At 41.8% G+C, this 21018-nt stretch overlaps 1 protein-coding gene across 2 annotated transcripts; it reads left to right on the top strand.

Annotated features, from left to right (window-relative positions):
• Positions 1 to 514: 514 nt before the first annotated feature.
• On the top strand, positions 515 to 5482 carry LOC311485731 (nuclear receptor subfamily 2 group F member 1-B-like). Of its 2 annotated transcripts, none has more exons than XM_084541325.1 (3): positions 515 to 1166; positions 2385 to 2909; positions 4784 to 5482. In XM_084541325.1, exons 1-3 carry the CDS (start codon positions 668 to 670, stop codon positions 5056 to 5058), a joined length of 1299 nt encoding a protein of 432 aa, XP_084397451.1. In that variant the 5' UTR covers positions 515 to 667; the 3' UTR covers positions 5059 to 5482. The 2 variants fall into 2 exon arrangements, with proteins under 2 accessions (XP_084397451.1, XP_084397450.1); XM_084541324.1 differs by having other exon boundaries at positions 515 to 1199.
• Positions 5483 to 21018: the final 15536 nt, after the last annotated feature.

The following is a 21018-nucleotide window of genomic DNA, read 5'->3' as shown; positions in this document are numbered from 1 at the left end:
CGCCCCCCGACGTCACCCAGTCTCAGCTGGTGACGTGGGGACGCACCACTCTCCTCCTCCGTCCCGGAGCAAAGCATCATCAAAATCATCAGCCATCACTCCTTCTCTCTCTCCCCCTCTCTCTCTCTCTCCCTCTCTCACTCTCTCTCTCCTCCGTTGTCTTTTAATGTAACTTCTGACTGATCGGGAGAGCAGGGAGCTTCTGGAAAGCCTGGTTCTGTGGTGACTCCATCTCTGATGAAGGACCTGCTCGCTCGGCATTCTCTCTGTTTTAAAGCTGGACACACACCACAGAGAGATCAGTTTGTGTACGTCTGGGATAACGCTGCTTTCCTCTGGTGGATTTTGGCTGTGTCTGTGCATTCATTTCCCTCTGTGGATGTTACAGTGCATTAACGGTCTGAATGAAGCTGTCTTTTTGGATTTCAACCACACCGAAGCTGTTTCTGGGTGACTGCTCATTCTTTACTTGTGAAGTCGCGCGTTATAATTTTATTACAGTTATCCAGGCCTATTTATTTCATTTTTAGCACTATTTAATTTTGTCAAACATGCCGCAGTCTCCGTGTTTGAACGTGTATTAATGATTGGTGTCGACAAATCGTGTGCGTTAATTACCGCGTAAAAAGAGGAAAGTTGGGCGCGCAAAGTTTTGGAAGCGGTCGATATGGCTATGGTAGCGTGGAGAAGCACCGAGGGCGTCGGGGACACTCAGGGTCCCCTCTCCTCCCCGGTGTCCCAGGTCGCACCGCTGTCTCTGCCCGGGGAGCTGACTGGACACATGAACCCGGCGCCCTCTCTGGAAATAACCCAGGCGGTGGGAGCACCCCAGGGAGCGCCGCCACCCAACCCGTCCGGCACCACCGCCGCGACCACCACCACCAACAATAACAACGGCACCTCCTCTTCCTCCTCCTCCTCCTCTTCCATGGACAAACAGCAGAGCCAGCAGATCGAGTGCATCGTGTGCGGGGACAAGTCCAGCGGGAAGCACTACGGACAGTTCACTTGTGAGGGATGTAAGAGCTTCTTTAAACGCAGCGTCAGGAGGAACCTGAGCTACACCTGCAGGGCCAACAGGAACTGTCCCGTAGACCAGCACCACCGCAACCAGTGCCAGTACTGCCGCCTCAAGAAATGCCTCAAAGTCGGCATGAGGAGGGAAGGTACGCGCTGGCAACCTCCTCTTGTTCCATTCGGTATTGTCACCTGCATTATCCAGCACTACATGTTTCAAGACAAAATTCACACAAAGCCACCTTTGTTCATTTGGACACTCTTTGTCTCATAAACTCCAGTTTTGTGCATGCTACATGCACGGACATAAGCTGTAGCCTAGCTTATGTCTACATCATTGATTTGAGGACACAGTAGCAGAATTTAGGCTACACTTCGCCTCTGTTCACTCTTAGACGTGGTTTTAGCACTTTATTAATAATAATTATTAATATTTTTTATATAACACACGTTATGTATTTCCCCCACTCGTACATTGGCTTCATATTGCGCAGCAATAGCCTGCTGTCCATTGTGAGCAGAGATAATAGCTAGCATCTTGTAGCATGTTTATTCTTGTTATTCTCCCGCTGTGCGTCACACGCGGTCAGACATATTTTAAATGTCCGGATGTCCCAAAACTACTGAAACATTTTAGTTAATTTCTGTATTTATTATTTATTTATTTATTATTTATTCTGTCCCCTTCAAATGGCGTTTTTGCTACACTGTGTGTGCGCGTGTGGACAGTGCGTGTGTGTTTGTGTGTGTCGACTTGTTTCATTATTCATAGCTACTGGTCGAACAGGCCCAATGTCTCCTACTGTATGTGTGTGTGTGTTATTGCTGCACAAATACCTGTGTCATTATAAAGTCAAAAGAACGGTGCCGTTGTGAATTTGAATAATGAATACAGATTTTGTCACCGAAAAAATAATTTAAAAAGCGTGGTAGGAAATTGGCCTACACTATCAAAACTAGCAGATTCGTAATAGCTACTGGTAGGGGGAATTAGCTCGATGGGTAAACACGACAGTCTGCTTATTGAACTGAAGCAAATTCAAAGTAACACCCGAAAAAATCCACAAACACACAGAGAAATCCTTCACGCCATGATGGAGCCTATATTATGGCCTAGAAGTCGACTTCCTGGAGCGAAAGTGACCTTTCCTTTCAGATCTTAAACACTTATTCAAGTCTAATTTTGACCGAGGCAGACGACTATTACTCGCTGAAACGAACTAAAGTAAGAGAGAGAGAGAGTGAGTGTGTATAAGGTGTTATTTTGAAAGATGTCCCGTGAATGTGTCATCTCTGCTTTTTTTTTTAAATGCCGTGCGTTGTCTCCTTCTAGCTTGATGTGGCATTTGTGCTGTTTATCGTTGCAGCCGTCCAAAGAGGCAGAATCCCCACCCAGTCCTACCACGGCCAGTTCGCTCTGACGAACGGAGACCCCCTGCAATGCCACTCCTATCTATCGGGCTACATCTCTCTCCTGCTGCGGGCCGAGCCGTACCCAACCTCCAGGTTCGGCTCTCAGTGTCTGCAGAGCAACAACATCATGGGCATAGAGAACATCTGCGAGCTGGCGGCCCGGATGCTCTTCAGCGCCGTGGAGTGGGCCCGCAACATCCCTTTCTTCCCGGACCTGCAGGTGTCGGACCAGGTGGCGCTTCTCCGCCTCACCTGGAGCGAACTGTTCGTCCTCAACGCCGCCCAGTGCTCCATGCCCGTCCACGTCGCCCCGCTGCTGGCCGCCGCGGGCCTCCACGCCTCCCCGATGTCCGCGGACCGTGTGGTGGCCTTCATGGACCACATCCGGGTCTTCCAGGAGCAGGTGGAGAAGCTGAAGGTGCTGCACGTGGATTCGGCGGAGTACAGCTGCATCAAGGCCATCGTGCTGTTCACCACAGGTACGATCTCCCCCCGCACAGCCAGACACACATATATTACAAATAAAATAAAATAAACAAAATGAAGTCATATCCAGTCATACAACCATCTTTAGGAACAAAATAAAAATCTAACGCACCACTCTGCATGTGGCCTCGGAAAAAAGATGACCTGAAAAACGTTATTTTTTAAAACCCTCATCAGTAAATTAAATAAGTTATTTTAATAAAGTAATATTATAATTATACAGACTATAAATACTGAGGTGGCCTATATAAATATAAAACACTACTTAAAATTTAAAATGTGCTTTTTACAGGAATGTTGGCATTTTGTTCCCTTTGTTTTTACATATGTATGAATTTTCCTGTATTGTAAAATAAGAATGAAAATGGGGATCAAAGTCATCTAAAAACCTTTGAAGCAAAACATTAAAATATGTATTTTTTTTCCCACTAGCATCAGTGTGCTCAGAGGTCTGACCTCTCAGAGCATTATCAAGAACAAAATGAAAGAAATAGAAGAAAAGGGAAAAAAAATCTATAATTTATTCTGTGTTTTCTTTTTAAAGATATTCACTTCTCATAACTTATGTAATGACTTTGCTGGTCAGCCCTTAAAGCGACAGTGTGTCACCATTATTCAGGGTATTATTATTAATACAAGGTTTGAGGGGGGTTCCAAACTGCATCAGGTCCCCTAAAATATAAAATACTTGTATAATGAATGATACAGTAGCTTATGCAAATAAATAAATAAATACATTTGACAGCATATTCCATTGCCGATTCACTAAAAGGTGCTCGTATTTTTTATCTACTATAGTTTTATCTTATTATTTTTTATTTGAAGTAAAGATTTTTTAGCGGATTTCTTAGTCTTTAAATATTGTATTTACATTTGTTTATATTCACAAATGAACCTAAATAAATTGAAATATTTATTTATTTATTTAATTATTGCTTTTATTGATTATAAATGCACGCAAGATTGTAATTTAATTTTCATTTCTTGTCATTTTTCTTCTTACATCTTTAAATTTGGCTGAAAAACATGTCTTTCATGAAAGGCCAATTTCACTACATCATGTGGAACAGGTGGAACCATTGCACTGCACTGCAGTATGTTTACTAGTTAATTCACAGCCTTTTAATATCAGTCAGAATGATGCCTGGATTGAATGGACAAGTAGCTGCAGAGTAAAAACATAAAGGTCTCCAGTGCAGGTCTATTTTAGTCCCCATGAGCACATATGAACACGTGTCTTCAAACTGGGACACAGTAACCACGCTTTAACCCCTGCTGCCAGCCGGCCTGCAGCGTTACAGTACTAACAGAGGGCTCTGCTGTGTGAGGAAATGCAAAGGTCTGATACAGTACAGCAGTCAGTGGTCCGGCTGTGCTGTGATACCCATCCATACTGTTTCTTTATTCCTATGTATTCCGAACATCGTTTCATGTTTTTGCGATTTCATGGGAGCAGCAGCGCCATCTTTGATCCCAGATGGCAAGAGACTGATGAGATATGAAATGTTGCCTATGACAGAGCAACTACGTGCAGATTTATTTATTTTTTTTTCATCATGCAGAGCGACGATTATTCACCTTTTAAGTGTTGACACATGTCTGCACGTGTAAAGTTACATTCTTACTGGACCATTTAGTCGTGTGCCGGAGGTGATAACGGTTCACATCCAGACTCAGATCTGTTTATCAGAAGATAATGAACAGCCACATTTACTCTATATTCACCAGTTATGCCCATCCCTTCAATGACTTCAACAGAGACTTTAAATATAATTAATATTTTTTGTTTTCGGTACTCCTCATTCTGCTGGTCTTGACCGCTCCTTCTCCTTCCTCTTTGCCTCTGTGTCGTTCTCTCTTTCCGTAGATGCTTGTGGCCTGTCGGATGTGGCCCACGTGGAGGGTCTGCAGGAGAAATCCCAGTGCGCTTTAGAGGAGTATGTGAGGAGCCAGTACCCCAACCAGCCGAACAGGTTTGGGAAGCTGCTGCTTCGCTTGCCTTCCCTCCGCACCGTCTCTTCCTCTGTCATAGAGCAGCTTTTCTTCGTCCGTCTGGTGGGGAAAACCCCCATAGAAACTCTGATAAGGGACATGCTGCTGTCCGGGAGCAGCTTCAACTGGCCCTACATGCCCATTCAATAGAGGAAAAAAGCTGCAGCAGTGCTACTAAGGTCAGGAAAGGTCCCACACCTCAAATCAAGTCGTTTCAGATACCGCAGAGTAAAATCTCTGTTGATTCAAACAATGGGGAAAGCGGAGTGCCAGTGGAGTAAGATTGTTAAAGGAATTTACAGGATGATAATTATTTAATATTCCAGTTTTCTTGATACCAGAGGAGTGATCTGCCTTATACTGCTTTGCATTCCCGTGTTTCTAGAAAGTTCCCTGAAATAAATAAACTATTCTGATGATGTAAAACGATCTGACCCCACTGGCAAAATTCTTTTCTTGGTCAAAGAGACGCAGTATTCCTTTGGATGAAACGACTGGTTACGGTGGACATTTGTTTATGTGGTGACCTCTCACACTGTCTGTTTTTTGGGATAACAAACAATATTTATTGGACCTGTGTGTATATTTATCGTGCTTGTAAATTATGTTGGATCCATTTTTTTTTTTTTTTTTAATGTTTTACGTATTTTTTCCCCTGGTTAGCGAGAAAACTGCAGGGATTGTCTCGTGTTGATCTGTTTTTCGTTGTTGTTGTTGTTTTCATACTTTCCAGACTTAGCACTTTGGACTAAAGGAACATTTCAGAAAGGTTTAACATTGAAACCCAACATTATCGGACTTCAACCTGTTTGCTCAGTTGTGTACAGACGGCAAGGTGAGATTAAATCCAGCAACTTTGGGTTCTTTTTATTATTATTGACATACAAAGAATGAGAACAGCAAAAAATATCTGGGAACCGCACTTCTCGTGGTCAGCGTTAGGTCGCGCCACATAATGCATCACTTGTTCATCATTTCTTCTGTAATATCACTACTTTTTTTTTTTTACAGTACAAACGAGTCTTGGCAGATATAAATATATTCCTGATTGCCATAATGTTCCATTTATGCTTTCTCTGCCTTCAGAAACAATATTGAAAAGCAGTTTTTTTTTATTTTTTAAGTGTTTTTTTGTCAATTTCGCCACTTCTCAACTTTCCTGTCATTTCTCATCTGAGCTGAGAGATTACAGCAAGGCTAATAATGGTGGTGGTGGCGAGGCCGAATGTTCCATAGCTGCACATTAATCTGATATTTTTATATTTAGCCAGGCGGATAAAGTCCAAATAATATTCTCCATGACGGGAAACAGGAAAAGTAATGACATTACGAGATTAATGATGAATGCATTACCAGATACTTGTGGTGAATTTAAATGTCCGGGACTTTTTCACTGACTTTCTCAGAGAGATTTTTAAGAGCACTGGGTCTGATGTGTTACTGCTATTTCTTAACGGGGGGAAAAAAAGGTGGGCACAACGTCCCAGGCCGAGAAACAAAATTTATTTCATTATAACTCGTGCGTTTTTGAGCCCAGGCCACTTAATGGCACAACAGACCACTGCAGGGTATTGCTGAACTTAGAGTGTATGTGTGTGTGTGTGTGTGTGACTGTGTGTGTGAGTGTGTGTGTGCGTGCGTGCGTATATTTGTGTTTACTTCTTTTTGACAACCACTCTGATGTACTGTGAAAGCATATTGGTTAACATATTGGTACCGTATTAAATTATAACTCAAGATTTATAAATAAAGTGTATTTGGTTTATTTCATCCATTTCATTTCTATGCTGTTCGTGTCGGCCACCCTTTCCAAGAGAAAACACTGTGTGTGTGTGCGTGTGTGTGAGAGGGCACATGTGTCTTCTTTTGGTATTGACACTGAGCACGAAAATGAAAGCCAACCAGAGCTGTCTGGTGATCTGTAATATTGTCGCTAATCGGACATTTTAATCAAACTAATTGCTCCCACTGACAGTGACAGCTTTATGTGAATGTCAGGATCTGTGTTATTTGAAGACCTGCAGAAAAGCATTTAACGTCCCTCCTGAAATCATGTTATATCAGTCTGGATCAGGCAGTTTTAACATATTCATCCTTTGGAAAACACACAAAAACAGAACAAAGCCTCTTGACCTTAAGTTATTTAAATAAAGCACCAATGAGTGTTGAATCTTAGCATTTTAACAGTTAAAGGATCAAATAAATAGTTTGTAATGTGAATTAAATGAATCCACACAGTCAACACAGATGCACATTTACACAGGAAGTGCGGAGTTAACACTGCATGAGATATAAAATAAAACTTTAATAAAACGCCCAATTTTTAGACCACCAAAATAAAAGCTTTGAATTTAAAAGCCTGTTTTTCAATAAGTGAAATCAGTTTTTTACAACTTGTCACAATACTTAACACGTCTTTTCGCTCTCAAAGGGTCCTTTCAATTCAGAAAGGTGGTTAAACTCTGCATAAGAGAAGAGAGCTGAATGAAAATGGAGTTATAATCGTGTCTGTGGTGCCAGATTGAGGAGGACAGAGAGGATTAAAGCAGCTTCTTTGCTTCTTAGTGGACAGAGAGCTAATGAGGGGCCCCTGAGTGCTCTGTCACTACAGTTTACCCTGAGGAGGATGACGCTGGGTGCTCCACGGCCCCTGGGTGTTCTGGGCCAAAGGGCCAACATAAAACAATGGAGCATTTTCCCACACACGTACAGGTCCCCGAAAGGGAGAAAATGACAAAGAGCATGCATAGGCGGATCTGGCTGAAGAAAATCATTTGAGTTCAGGCCGACGTCTGGAAGCACTCCTGCTCAAACGGGCTTTCATTTGCTGCCGCGTTTCTGTCTCTTCTCTCAGTAGCACATAAGAAAACACTGCCTCTCTCTCTGCTGTTTCTGGGGCAGGGAAGCTGGAGCAGTCATCACACAGCATGGCCTGGAATTAGCCAATCAGCTTTCAGGAGTGAAAGTGTGCAGCCAGTCAGATCACTTAAGACTTTTATATTTATTTATTTTTTTATATTAATATTAAGCAAGTCAAGTGAGGACTGACTATTGAACCTAGAGGCCTGACTCTCAGAAGGTTTGAAGCTTTCCCACCAACTGCACGCACATAAGCAATAATAATAATAACAACAATAAAAGTTCTTTGCGACGCTTTTCATTCAATTTCCTGTAATTAATCAGTCCGCGGTATTTTATTTTGAATTCTTCTAACCTTTACGTGGTGGACGCTTCCGGAAAAATTCTCAAACTCTGTTTAAAACTATTAAAATATTTTTAACCCATTAGTTTATGTATTTATTTATTTATTTTTTAGCAAAAAAAAGGTTTTGTGATTGAAGAAAAAAATGGTACAGCGTAAAATATCCTTTTCTTAGTTATAATAATAATCTTCAGTATCACAGGCACATCCTTTTGCCCGTTTCCAAGCTGTTGTGTATCAACTGTGGATCAAATGAGATTTATTTTCGCTACACCTTAAATGGTGGCGTTTACAGCTTTTTAGATTGGGGGGGGGAAATAATTTGGGGATAGGCTCCTTATGGGGAACACTAATGAATGTGGATAAATTAAATCGAGTTAGTTGCTGTAATATGGCGTCTTTTCTCTATTTGTGATGGGAAATAATTGCAGCTCTGGAGGCCGTTTAAACCACATAATTATCACTACAGTTATAACGTTGCTTCCCGAGACCAAGATGTAATGCTGCTTTAAAATATCTACTGTTTAATTATGCGAAATATTTACTGTAGAAATCCAGAAAAGGGGTTTGTGGAAATTTAGGGTGAGGATGAGGATTTTCTTTACCCCCTTGAATATGAATTGCAAACAGTCTTAAGAAAATACAAAAAAAAAATAATAAATAAAAAAAAAGAAAAGGAGTAAATAAAACTAAAACGATTTTTTAACAAATGTCTGCGCAAATTTTCATAAATCGTTTTATTTTGAAAAGCAGGAAGCTGTCCAAAGATGATCAAACTTGCCTTTCTGTCGCTGTTTCTAATATTATTAATAAATGCCACAGGTATAGTTAAATTATGAGATTAGTCTCGCTCATTGAGTCGAAGGACAAACGTAGTGTTTTGTTTATTTATTTTTAAAAAGAAGAAGAAAAAAAGGGGGGAACTGATCATTATTAGAGACGAAAGAAACTCCCGCAAATAAACTGTTGAACGGTGGTGAGAACATCTGAAACTGGAATATAACTTGAAACAAAGCCCGCTTAATTGTTACGATGCATTCAGAGTTTTTTTTTTTTATAGATTTTTTTTTTTCCAAATAATAATAATAATAATATAGCATCAGTCCCGATAAATAACTCACTTTCACAACGCTTGTCTTAAAAAATAAATAAAAATATCTTTTCATTTTCATTTTATTTGGCGAATAATGGTTGAACGTCGGCTAGTGACCTTTTAAAAACAAATTTGTTGAAATAATGTTAGCAAGTCTGAAAGAAAAAATATAATAGCAGCCTAGTGTTTCTGTAATAAAACACTTTTACTGTTTATAACAAAACGCGGTACTGGGGAAAGAGAGGTTAATTAAAAAAAACACGTTTTAGAATATAACATCAAGCAAAAAAAAAAAGTTTTAGTATTTTACTTCTATCGTGTAGAACTCTTATTTTCCTTATTTATTCAGTCTGTCCTTTTCGCGCTTTTATTATGAAGCGTTCATGAGCACTGTGGCCTGAATTATGTGCCACTGGGGAAATAGTTGGATATTGTACAGTGGCTTAACGTAATACCTTTAATCAGACTTAACTTACAGTGAATCTAAAACAACCGCATCCTCTCTTCAAAACTCAGGAAGTTATATTCCACCCAGAGCTTTGTACCAAACGCAGACACGCAAGTGTGTGCCGACCAGAGCAACGCTAAATGTTGTGTAGAAGTTCGCTGATTGGACAGAGGAATGTGGCAGACAGAGCGATATTAGTCATAAAATGACTTTAACTGCTGAGGGGGGCTGCGTCTGTCTGGAAGCTGACTGAAACGTCTGAGGACCAGGTTCACACTGGTGCGTAAAAGCTGTTCAAAAGCAGAAAGCCTGGGACACGTTTAACGCCTCGTCAGTCAATATCAATAAGTAAGTAAAAAAATCTGTTTCAATCTTATGTAGGTGATGAATAGCTCCACTCGAGAATTACCAGATACTTTTTTTTGCCATTTAATTACATGTTAGAAATCAGTCTCTCCAGATTTCATCCATCACTGTTTTTCCTCCAGTCAGTGGATTAGGTGAGGTCAAACCAAACCACAGTCCTGTCATCTTCCTACTCCTCTTCAATCTTCAATATAGATACAGGCTATATATCTGGGCAATCTGTGGGTACGCCTAAGCAGCTGGGAACAGAGAACCTGTTCGGCTGTCTTTCCTCCTTTATTTCTCTTTCGTGTCCCCAAATTGCCCTTCTAATCCTGTTCTACGCGTCAGTCTGACATCATGCCACTTTGGCTCCCTGCTCTGATGCCTTCAAGCTGATGGTGTGATTCAAGAGGTTCCCCTGGCTCCTTCCAGTGACCTCTGACCCCGGCCCGCCCTTTCACTGACACCGGCTAAAGAGAAAGGAGACAGTGATAGTGGCGGGTTGTTCAGGGACGACGAGCCGCGGCACCGAGTCACCAAACTCAAACTACAGTCGCGCCCGTTTAACGACGTTTGCGAAACCTCGTGTCTGAAAGGGTTGATAGCGCTCATGGGGCAATCATCTTTAAAGGAACACTCGCCTCAAACGCTCACGGACAAGATGCAATTTCTGTCATTTTGTTCTCACTTGAAAAATGCAAATTTACACCCAGGGAGGCAAAGCTACAGAGAATGCCACGCCTCAGCGAGCCCATCTGACGCTCGTGGAAATCTTAAAAGCAGTGAATATTGGAGGAAGCCTTTCTGCTGAGGAGCCCCCCTCGCAAAAACATTTCAGTGGCTAAGGAGGAAAAAAAAAAAACACACACCAATCAACTCAAGGACTGTACAAAGAGCTGTCTGTCGTTGCTAAGAGACAGATGCAGAATAACCTCCATGAGAAACCTGACCATGACCCTGCCTCCTCCTCCTCCTCCTCCCCCCAAACAGTTTCTCCCTCTCCTATCCAATTACTAGTGAACATTAAAGCCCACCTCTGTCACATTAACTCTGAAAGGCAGTGAGGCGGAGGGGGGCCGTGGTTTGTTTTTTAAGAAAAAGCTGCAGAGAAGATTTTGGATTATTTCTTAAAGCAAAGACAAACCCTTTTTTTTTTTTTTTTTTTTAACACGAGAGAATGAATGTGGTTTGGGTGCAGCAAGCACGGAGGGTTGGTGTTGGGTGTGTTTTATGCAGGCTGGAGGATGGGCGGAGTTTGGGACGGATAAGAAGAGGGTGGGGGTGGGCAGCGGGAATCTGTCAGGCGAATGAGAAGATGAAGATTTGACAGAGAGGTGACAGAGAGTTCAGTTTATACGAGGCCTGTCGATTAGTGCGTTTGTGGCTGACAGGTGGAATCCCAGGGACGCGTCTGTCACTGCAGTCTGCTGCCAGGCCTGGCCACACCACCACCACCACCTCCACCACCACCACCACAGGAGACACCCATGGGCGGGGATATGCTGCAGACACCGTGGCACCTCATTGGCTCGGCCTCTGCACCCCGGCCTCTCAGTCAGAGCCTAGATTAAAGCTTTATTGTGCACAGAAAGCAGGGCGAAAGTCATGTTAATCTCCCACTAATACATTGCTATCAGCGATCTGTTTTTACAGCAAGACCCAAACAAGGTTCCTGGAACTGGTTTTAATCTGACTGAGTGCACAATCGATTTCTGGGCTCATGTGAGCTGCTATTTTTTTGTTTGTTTTTATTATGTACTGTTGCAGCAGCGTAACTGAAAAGCACAGTACTGAGAGGGCCTCTGCTGTTGCTAAGATGCATTAACATGCAAATCTTTCCTTTTAAAAAGATTTTCTCTTACTGGAAAGGCTACAGGGGCAAAAGGAAAACCCATACTGGGACGGAAAAAGACGACATTATGCCAAAATCAGATGGGACCAGAAACAAGTGCAGGCCTCAGTGCATTTACAGAGGACGCAGTAACATCAGACATAAGAAAGCCAGTGTTTGTTCGGTCATGATAGTTTGCAAATCCCCTTTTCAAAACGAATCATTTTCCTTTATAAATGGTGCAGGAAGTGCTCGTATTATTTGATTAAAACAGCTGTAGAGACAATATAGCACAGAAAGCCGCTCCCCATGCATTTAGAGAGTGAGCTTTAACTGTCTGGTCTGAAACTTAACAGTTCAAGTGTCCCTTTGGCCTCAGAAAGTAGAACGAGAAGCACACATTAAGAGAGGTACATAGTTAGCATTTAAGTGTAGTGCTTAGTGAAACACTGTTATCCTCTTTCTAAAAGTGGCTCATAATAAACATAGGAGTATCCACTCTAAAGTAACACTATGAAAAATGACAAATCAAAACCTTTGGACCAATAATCTTGTTATTCAGCCACAGCGACTGTTAAGAATAACTTCCATTTAAAAACATTGGTATGGTGCAGGGTGTTTCTGGTTGGCAGTCTACATGGTGGGAGATAATCACTTCAAAATGAACTGAACACCATCAGCATCAGTGTTTAAATGGCGACAACCTGATTAAAACCCAAATTCCCTCTATTTATCCTGCCTCTCTGGAAATTAAAACACAGTTCAGACACAACTAAAGCAATATATTGTGTCTAACTGGCGCGTTGTCCAAAGGGGTGGTGGTATATGTTAAAACAGCACAAAGGATTGTGTACATTTAGACAGCCCCAGCTGGACGTACAAGCTCCTCTCTTTCCTGTGGTGATAAAGCGAAAAGTGTTACAACCCTCTAGTTCTGTAGTTTCACACATCTACAATAATGCATTGAAATATATACACATACATATAAATATACAGCCATCTTAGCTTTCTGTTTCTTATTGCTTTAATTACTATGTCTTATCATTTTTAATGTTAATACTATTTTGAAAAGTGAACAAACTGAAAACAGAAGTACATTAATGATTTTCTTGACATTAAAATATCAAACAGACAGACTTTTTTTTTTTAGCATTAATATAAAATAAGATTCAAGACAATTATCAGCGCACATATGGTTCCCCAGTGTTTGCTTTTGCCTATAGTCCGCCTAGAGTGTCTCTAACAAAGACAGAAAGACTCTGCTTTCCCTCTCAGCACTTCCTAATCATGTGTGATCATTTATGGGTCACAGGAATATTGTCCGTGTGCTGTGACCTTCGGCCTCTTGATCTCCTGAGCGAGTTGTTTGTAATCTCACTGGTGTAGGAAATTGGATCACAGGGGATAAGTAAATCACTCAGATTCCTCAAATCTTGCTTGTTTTAATTAAAAACTTTGTTTTTATGCTACAAAAAAAAAGGAATTTACAGTTTAAATACCTGTAGCTCTGAATTGTCTGTGAATTGTAGATAAATACAGGTCTGCTCTTCCAATCTTCAAAATGTTCCTTACAATCAGTCTGCATGGTCACAAATTCATTCATTTTTCACAAATTTGAATCCATCATAGTGAGTATTCAGCCTTCATTAGGTTCAATCAAAGTCCCAATTTCTATCATTTTGTTTTTTTGGAAACCTCTTGTTGAGTAGATCTCAGACTCGTCTGGTTTGCCAACAGAAATATAAAGAGCATCCACATGCACTACATGCATTACAAAGTGCTTCACAAACAGGTTTGAAAACAGGTACATGAAACAAAGGTAGAACAGGTAAAGGAAAAACACAACACCATACAGTTAAGAACATAATTAAAACTCAATTAAAACTCAAGTCAGACCAAGAAAGGCTCTCTGATGAATGTATGTTTTAAGTAGCGATTTAAAAGAGTTCACAGAGTCAGCTGACCTGATTGCCTCAGGTAGATCCCTCTACAGCCATGGAGCCCTGACTGTGATCACCTTGTCACCTTTAGTTTTCAGCTGGGCCACTGCTCTAGTGCTCAGACAGGTAAAAAGGCTGTTGCAGTAATCTAGACATGATGAAATAAAAGCATGTAAAATAGTCTTTGTATCTTTAAAAGATAAAATGGGCCAGATCTTAGAAATGTTCCTCAGATGGTAAAAACAAGTTTGAACTGTCTTGGTAGCATGGGACTCAAAACTTCACAGTCACAGTCGATCCAGACACCGAGGTTATTCACAACAGTGCTGATGTTCTTGCAGAAGGAACCAGCCAAGGGTAGAACTTGGGGTCAAAAAATAATAATTTACATCTTGTCTGAGTTAAACTGCAGGAAGCTGTTGTTCATCCATTCTTTGATGTCGTGTAGGCAGTTGTGTAATGAACTCAGGGTTCCCATGTCCCATGTCTGATGAGTTAAAGGCAGGCAGATCTGGGTATCGTCCTCATAAAAGTGGAAGGAGACACCATGACTGTGAATGATGTCTCCCAAAGGAAGCATGCATAAAGAAAATAAAATTGGTCCTAAAACCGAAGTAGACTAACACCTACTTTTATACTGCTATGCTATATAGATACAATAGATACAATGGAAAGTGGGCAGTAATGGCCAACTCTGAAACAAGTAGGACAAAACTGGTGCAAGCTTCTTTTTGAAATTTAAAGGGATTTTCAGCACCAGTGACCACACTGACATGTTATTTTTAAATTCTTATGTATAAACTGAGTATTATTTGGATTAACAAATGTGTTATATTGGCGATGGGACTCTGTCCAAACTGCAACTACAGTATGTGTATTTGAGCTGATGAGACATTTGGATTGTTACGCACACTTCTTGTTTAAAGCAGCCCAGAGGGGGAACTCTAATGGTTACTTGAGTGAGCGAGATAAATCAGCCCAAAACTCAAACTCTGACTACATGCATTAGTCCTCTAAGTTGAATCGTATTTACATTACACAGTTTACACATGGTGCCTTAAGCTTTATTTAGACTGCATTTGGAGTAACAGCTTGCATTTCATATAAAGCACATATATGACATATGTATGTTTTAAAAAGTGGAAAAGCTATTGAAGGTGTGTGTTTTAATGCAAAGACACAAAGACAGTTTTTGGTCGTTTCTGTGGAGTGCTTACCGTTTAATAAAGAAAATCCTATCACTGTCAAATAGTCATCTGTTTGACTTCGTGATGGTCGACAAAGGGAGGAAATGAATCTTAATCCCAAAACTAGCATCAGATTGACATTTGCTCTCATGCAAAGAGCTACTCCATTTAGAGGCATTACATAATATGAGGCTGTAATCGGTTATATAATAACAGAGAAAGTGAAATGCACTGGACTGAAATTGGTTGGTCCCAGGATTTGTTTTTATCTCGCCGAGAGAATAGTTTGTTGCCTCTAACATCTGTCCCATATCAGACATTAGAGTAAAAACACAGTCGCTACTTGGCTAAAGGCTAGAGGATGTGATGGCAGATATGGACCACGCTGCACACTGCTTGTACGTCGTTTTGGCTCAGTGCTCACAATGTTGGTGCTATCAAATAAACGGTTTAACCTGCTATGAGCCAGAGAATATTTTTCGGGAGAGTTTGCAGACATTTTCTGGCATCCCCGAGGATCCTCCTGGTTGCCATGTTTGAAGAAAGATATTTCAGTGGGAAGACTAGACTTACAATCCTTATATAACATGGTTGGTCCAGTACAGACAGGGAATTAGTACAAAGGGACTGGAACGTGTTGCCAGAAAAATGAATATTTCCTGCAAGACAATGTGCAAACAATGTGATGCAATTTATTGTCAGCAGATTATGTACATAGCTAGTGCTTGGACTGTGTTTTTGGCCTCAGTAATGCGGTGGCACCATCTTGATGTTGTTTCAATTCCTGCAGTCACATACAAACTACGAGACAAAAAAGGAGATGAAGAACGTCCCGTGTGCCAGTGGACTGAAGTTAAACACTGCAGCTGTCTGTGCAATGTCTTTTTAAAACTATAATATACATTTTTGTCTGTCATAGGGCTGCAACTAATGACCAATTTTGTCCTTGATTCCTTGAAAAAAATTACTGTAATGCGAGTCAATTTGTTCAGTTTCTGATATAGCAAATTAACATTTTCGCTAAATGGAGGAACATGTGAATAACATATAAGAATCCCCATCATTAAATAGACCCTCACAGCGTAGTGAAGCGATATTTCTGTAAAAACTGGGGGTGAGAGGAGATGGAGTCAAGACGATCTCACACTGCAGATGGTCTGTGAGCTCCGTCCAAACGGCAAAACACCGACCAGCATTTCTCCGTTACCTGCATGCTGCCCTTATTACGATCATCACAAGAAACTTTATGAATAAATATGTCTTTTCACACTGACTGAGTGAGGAGACGTTGTTTCATCTTCATCAGACTGAATCACGCTCTGTCGTAAACGGTTTGAACGGTTTGGTATATTCTTGATTTCCCTCTGCGGAGGATATTTTTGGGTCTCCAATGTGGCAAAAAGATGCACACAGAAAAGAAAAGAGGGAGGGAGAGAGAAAGAGAGATTGGAGAGAGTCACACAGAACTCCCCCGGCAGGCAGGGTGTGAGATCTGGGGCCCTGGGTCCCTTTGGATGGCTCACGCTGAATGGGTGCCCTGGAGAGGTGACCAGGCTCATTGAGAACAGGTTACGAGGGGAAGGGAATGCTTTTGCTCTACGTTTGGCCCCCTGACCCACTGTCCAACGTCTGCCTTGGCAGCTTTGAAACCCAACATATTTATTTGTAACGCTCTGAAGAGAGAGGGCGGAGCAGCTGTCAGAAGAAAGTCATCGTCCTGCTGACAGCTTCATCTGCCGTTGAAGGGCAGCTATGACAGGCGCACAATGTCGCTGCGTCGGCCAGCCCTGGGCAAAGGACTGTCATATGCGGACATGCTGGGAACCTCCCCTCCTACCCCTCTCCCGAGCTCCCTTGATATGCCAGAATTATTTCTTTGGCCCAGTTAGAAAGGTTTTCATCTCAGAGTAGGGTGCAGTGATGTCAGCTGGGTAACATGTGGGAACTCTCTTGTAAGCTTCGGCTGTTTTTTATCATTATAAATCATAAAGCATCAAGGAGAGTGTTTGCAAGCCCTATCTAGATGTGTTCCTGTCAGTATAAATATTGCAGATTCACTGTTCCCTCAAAGTCAATACATTTTCATTCTCTCTCTTTGTTGTTGACTAGAGTAACTGGCATCCCTGAAGGCAATTTTGAAAAACAGTGACAAATACCTAAAAATCACTGCTTCACGGTTAACATGTAGAAAAAAAAAAAGAGAGATACACAGTCAAATCAGAGCTGCCTCCACGTACAGGCCATCTACAGGTAATTGCATTAGCAATGCTGTGGGTGGTGAAAGCAGCGGCACAGAGACCAGCTGGCGTCATGCTAATATGCACGGGGCACCAAGCATCCCTTCCTATCAATAAGTCATTATCCGAGCCATTCCACTGATGGGCATCCAGCAGTCCTCTCTGCGGCTCAGACAAAGAGGGTGGAGGGGGCACAAGCAGGTTCCAGCGCTGGAATGTTGCCCATGTATGAGGTGTTGTTCATGCCAAAGGAAAGCAGCACCACTGCTGCCATGAAAAAGCTTTCAGACTAAAATTAGCACTTGATGTAAAAATGCTCTGTGCTGTGAGTTCTTGTAGGTCCCTGATCTAAGGTTAGAACATGCGGGACAAGCGCCGTTTATGTTCAAAACCCTACTTTTGTCCCACATCTCCTTCAGGCTTCGGTAGTTTTTAATCGTTATGATCTCTCTAAACAGTGCCGCGATTGAATCATTACTGACAATAAAGCTTTAGGACCTTGAACATGAGCTCTCAGGCAACATCCACACACCCCTATGTTCTTGATGAAGTCTGATACCTCCTGTATATTAAAGACTATAAAGACTAAACTGATCCACAAGAGAAATTGCTTGGTAACAGTAGCTTAGTTACACATAAAATATATATATATATCTATATATATATATATATATATAGATATATATATATATATATAAGATTTGCATATGCATTTGCATAAATCTACAAGAAATAGAAATAGAAGCAAATATACACTATATACATACAGGCAGACTAAATGATAAGGTGTAATAATGAGGACGGAGGAGCAAAATTGCTCGCAGTGGATTGGTGACTCCCAAATTTGCCCGGCCGGCCCAGGTGTGTGACGACTGGTGAACAAAACATGCCGTCCGCTCCGTCCCCAAATGAGTGTTTTCCAACGTTTTCCACTGAGCATGAGCAGCGGTAACAATCTTAGACTTATTTCCAATTCTTTTTCCGTGTTGGCTTCTAAATATTACTGATTTCATGTCACTGTGCAGATGTGGGAAACTCTGAACTTTGTTTTATAGACTGCTCCCTGCTGTTAATGTTGCATCTTGAGGACGCGTACCTTTTATCTTTGAGGATATGCACAACCAACCAACAACCAACACTGGGGGAGGCCATCATGCACGTGTGAGCACATATTTAAAATCCACTATATCTCTGGCCTAAAGATGGGAAGCTATGTTTGTATTAACTCTCCCAGTTGGTGCACATAATATTGTATTTCAGATTTGAAATACAATATTTCTGCGCGTAATTCAACATTGATGAATTAAACGCGCCACTGTTTTCTGACGCAGTGTCGTCGGCTGACCACAGCCCAAGGAGGAAGACGATACGGAGGAATGTCGCCACACTCCTCGCACAAGATAGCTGAACAAAAGCTGGACTTCGCCGTGGCATTAATTGCCTCCATACACCCTCGCCATCAGAACTAAAATCCCCCAGCACCGTCTCCGCCATCAGCTCAAATTACCGTCCACCTCTAATTGATATGAACAATAACAGAAGAAAGCTTGTTAATGGTGAACATAATTGTCCCAGACAAAAGGCCAAACGCGGCAAATCACACTTTACAGCCGGAGTGAGCAGAAGGCGACGTCTGGGCTGCAGCCAGAGAGATGGGAGAGATATTTCACTACAGATATCCATCTACCACCTGAATCACATTTCATTACTGGGCCAGCCATTGAGAAGAACGCTGGACTCCAGACGCTGCGCTCAAAGCCTAATACGCAGCACGCTATGGTTCCTGCAGGTCGATTAAACGGCTATGAGTGCACATGACGTCTGCAAGAAAGGTAGAGAGTGTAAGCGAGTGTGCAGTGGATGCGTTGGGAGAGAGAAAAAAAAAAAAAGATATAAAGCGGATAGTCAGCAAATTAGAAGTCAGAACGGCCAAGAATCTCTCCTCCGCGGAGTCTCTAAGTGTGCGTGATAGATTTTTCATTGTTTTTGGCACAACAACGAATAAGTCCCGCCAGTGGGAGATGTTAAATGAGGTGGACAAGGCTTAAATTCTTCTCTGTGCTGATAACTGGCTTACTACTTTCTCTCTTTCTAACAGAGTGCTGCGAGGAGGAGGGTTAACTATCAGCTATAATGTGTAACTGAAGATCCAACCCCCAGGCTTTACTCCTCACAACACCCCCCACCATCACCACCACCACCACCCCTCTTTCCCTCCCTCTCTCCCCACCACCTCCACTGCACCCTCCTCCCCTCCCAGCATCCCCTGCTGTTGTTGTTGGGGTGGTCTCTGCTTCTGCTGTCACCAAGCTGCTGGTCTTTCAGCCGTCCTGCTCCTTTGCCTCCACACTTTTTTTTTTTTTCGCCACTCTCTTAGGCGTCACAAGATTACTGAAGCAGTGCTGACATCTCTATCAGCCTGACCTAACACCCTGCCCTTTTCCTCTCCTCCTCCTCCTCCTCCTTCACTCCAGAATCCATCACACTCTGGCCCGAGCCGCTAACCACCACGCATAAAAAAAAAAAAAAAAAAAAAAGAAAAAGTAAAAGCCAGAAAACTGAGAAAGAAAAACGCTGCACGGACATGAAACAAACACGTCCTCTAGCTCTTAGAAGTAATTTAGATAAGGCCACCGCGAGTATCTCCCATCGCAGACATTTCCAGGAGGTATTTGCCAGTAGACTGGTGGGCTAACGTATTATCTTCAGTTTGCCAGCAATTTGTTTAAATGGTCATATCATATCATGCTCATTCTCAGCTGTCCATCCAATTATTTTTACTCTGAGCATAGCGGCAAAACAGAAACGTCCTGGACTATTCAAGAGAAATAAATCTCAGCATGCACAGTCTGCAGTGTAGTGCTACGTGGATTTAACAACCTTTAAATGCAGCCAAAGTAGTTCAAAAAGTAGTGGCGGAACATTTTCCTGACTGTAAATCCAGTGGTAGTAATATTTTAATTCAGAGGAAAATGTTTTATTTATTCCACCAAACTGATTTGACGCTTATAAAATAGGAAAGCATCAGAAAAATCCTTTCCCAGCACCGACCGCTTTTAATTTTGGCATTTCAAGTACATCTTGTCATTTATAGTCAAGATGTTAAATCCTTGACTTTTACCTGCACCAAAACATTTTCTTGCTGTCTTGTTAATTTTGCGGAAGTGAAAGGTATAATCACTTCGTGCACCACTGCAGAGACGTGCAAAGTGGAGAGAGGAAGTGGAAATTGATGTAGAATATATTAACTGTTTACATGCAGACTGGAGGAAAAATGGAGGAATGTGATTTAATGCGGATGAAAACCTCTATGTGGCCTCGACGCTGCTGAGCAACGTTGATTCAACAAATCCAAGTGATTGGAAAGCAATTTACCCCTGGCCACTTTTCGTATTTGTCCTTCTGATTAGTTATGAGTTAGTAATGAAGAGTGAACCAAGGACAACAGCACATGTTTGTGTCCACATGTTTGTTTGTGTCCCTCACAGCAGCCTCAGTAAAACATTCCAGCTTGTGAATTAAAAACTACATGAAGTATGCACACGTGTATAAAACATACATAAGTGTATGTTCTGCGTACTGCGTGTTACTGCGTTTAGCAAGTGTATTAATATACATGTGGGGAAACAGAGAGATGGCGGCTGCTCCAGCATATCTGAAACTGAATCACTCAGGATCTGCATTTACAGCAGCTTCATGTTCGTAACTGCGTAGTGATGTGTGTAAGTCTCCTGATCTGCCTGATGTCTTGCATTGTCCCGCACCTCGTGCATCAGCGTGTCCAGCTCTATTATCAGCCGTCAGTATTTCTCTGCTCAGGTTTG

Source organism: Chelon labrosus, assembly GCF_963514085.1.
Source record: "Chelon labrosus genome assembly, chromosome: 3".
NCBI lineage: Eukaryota > Metazoa > Chordata > Actinopteri > Mugiliformes > Mugilidae > Chelon > Chelon labrosus.
The sequence above is the reverse complement of the archived record's forward strand: the minus strand, read 5'-3'. Positions and strand labels throughout refer to the sequence as shown.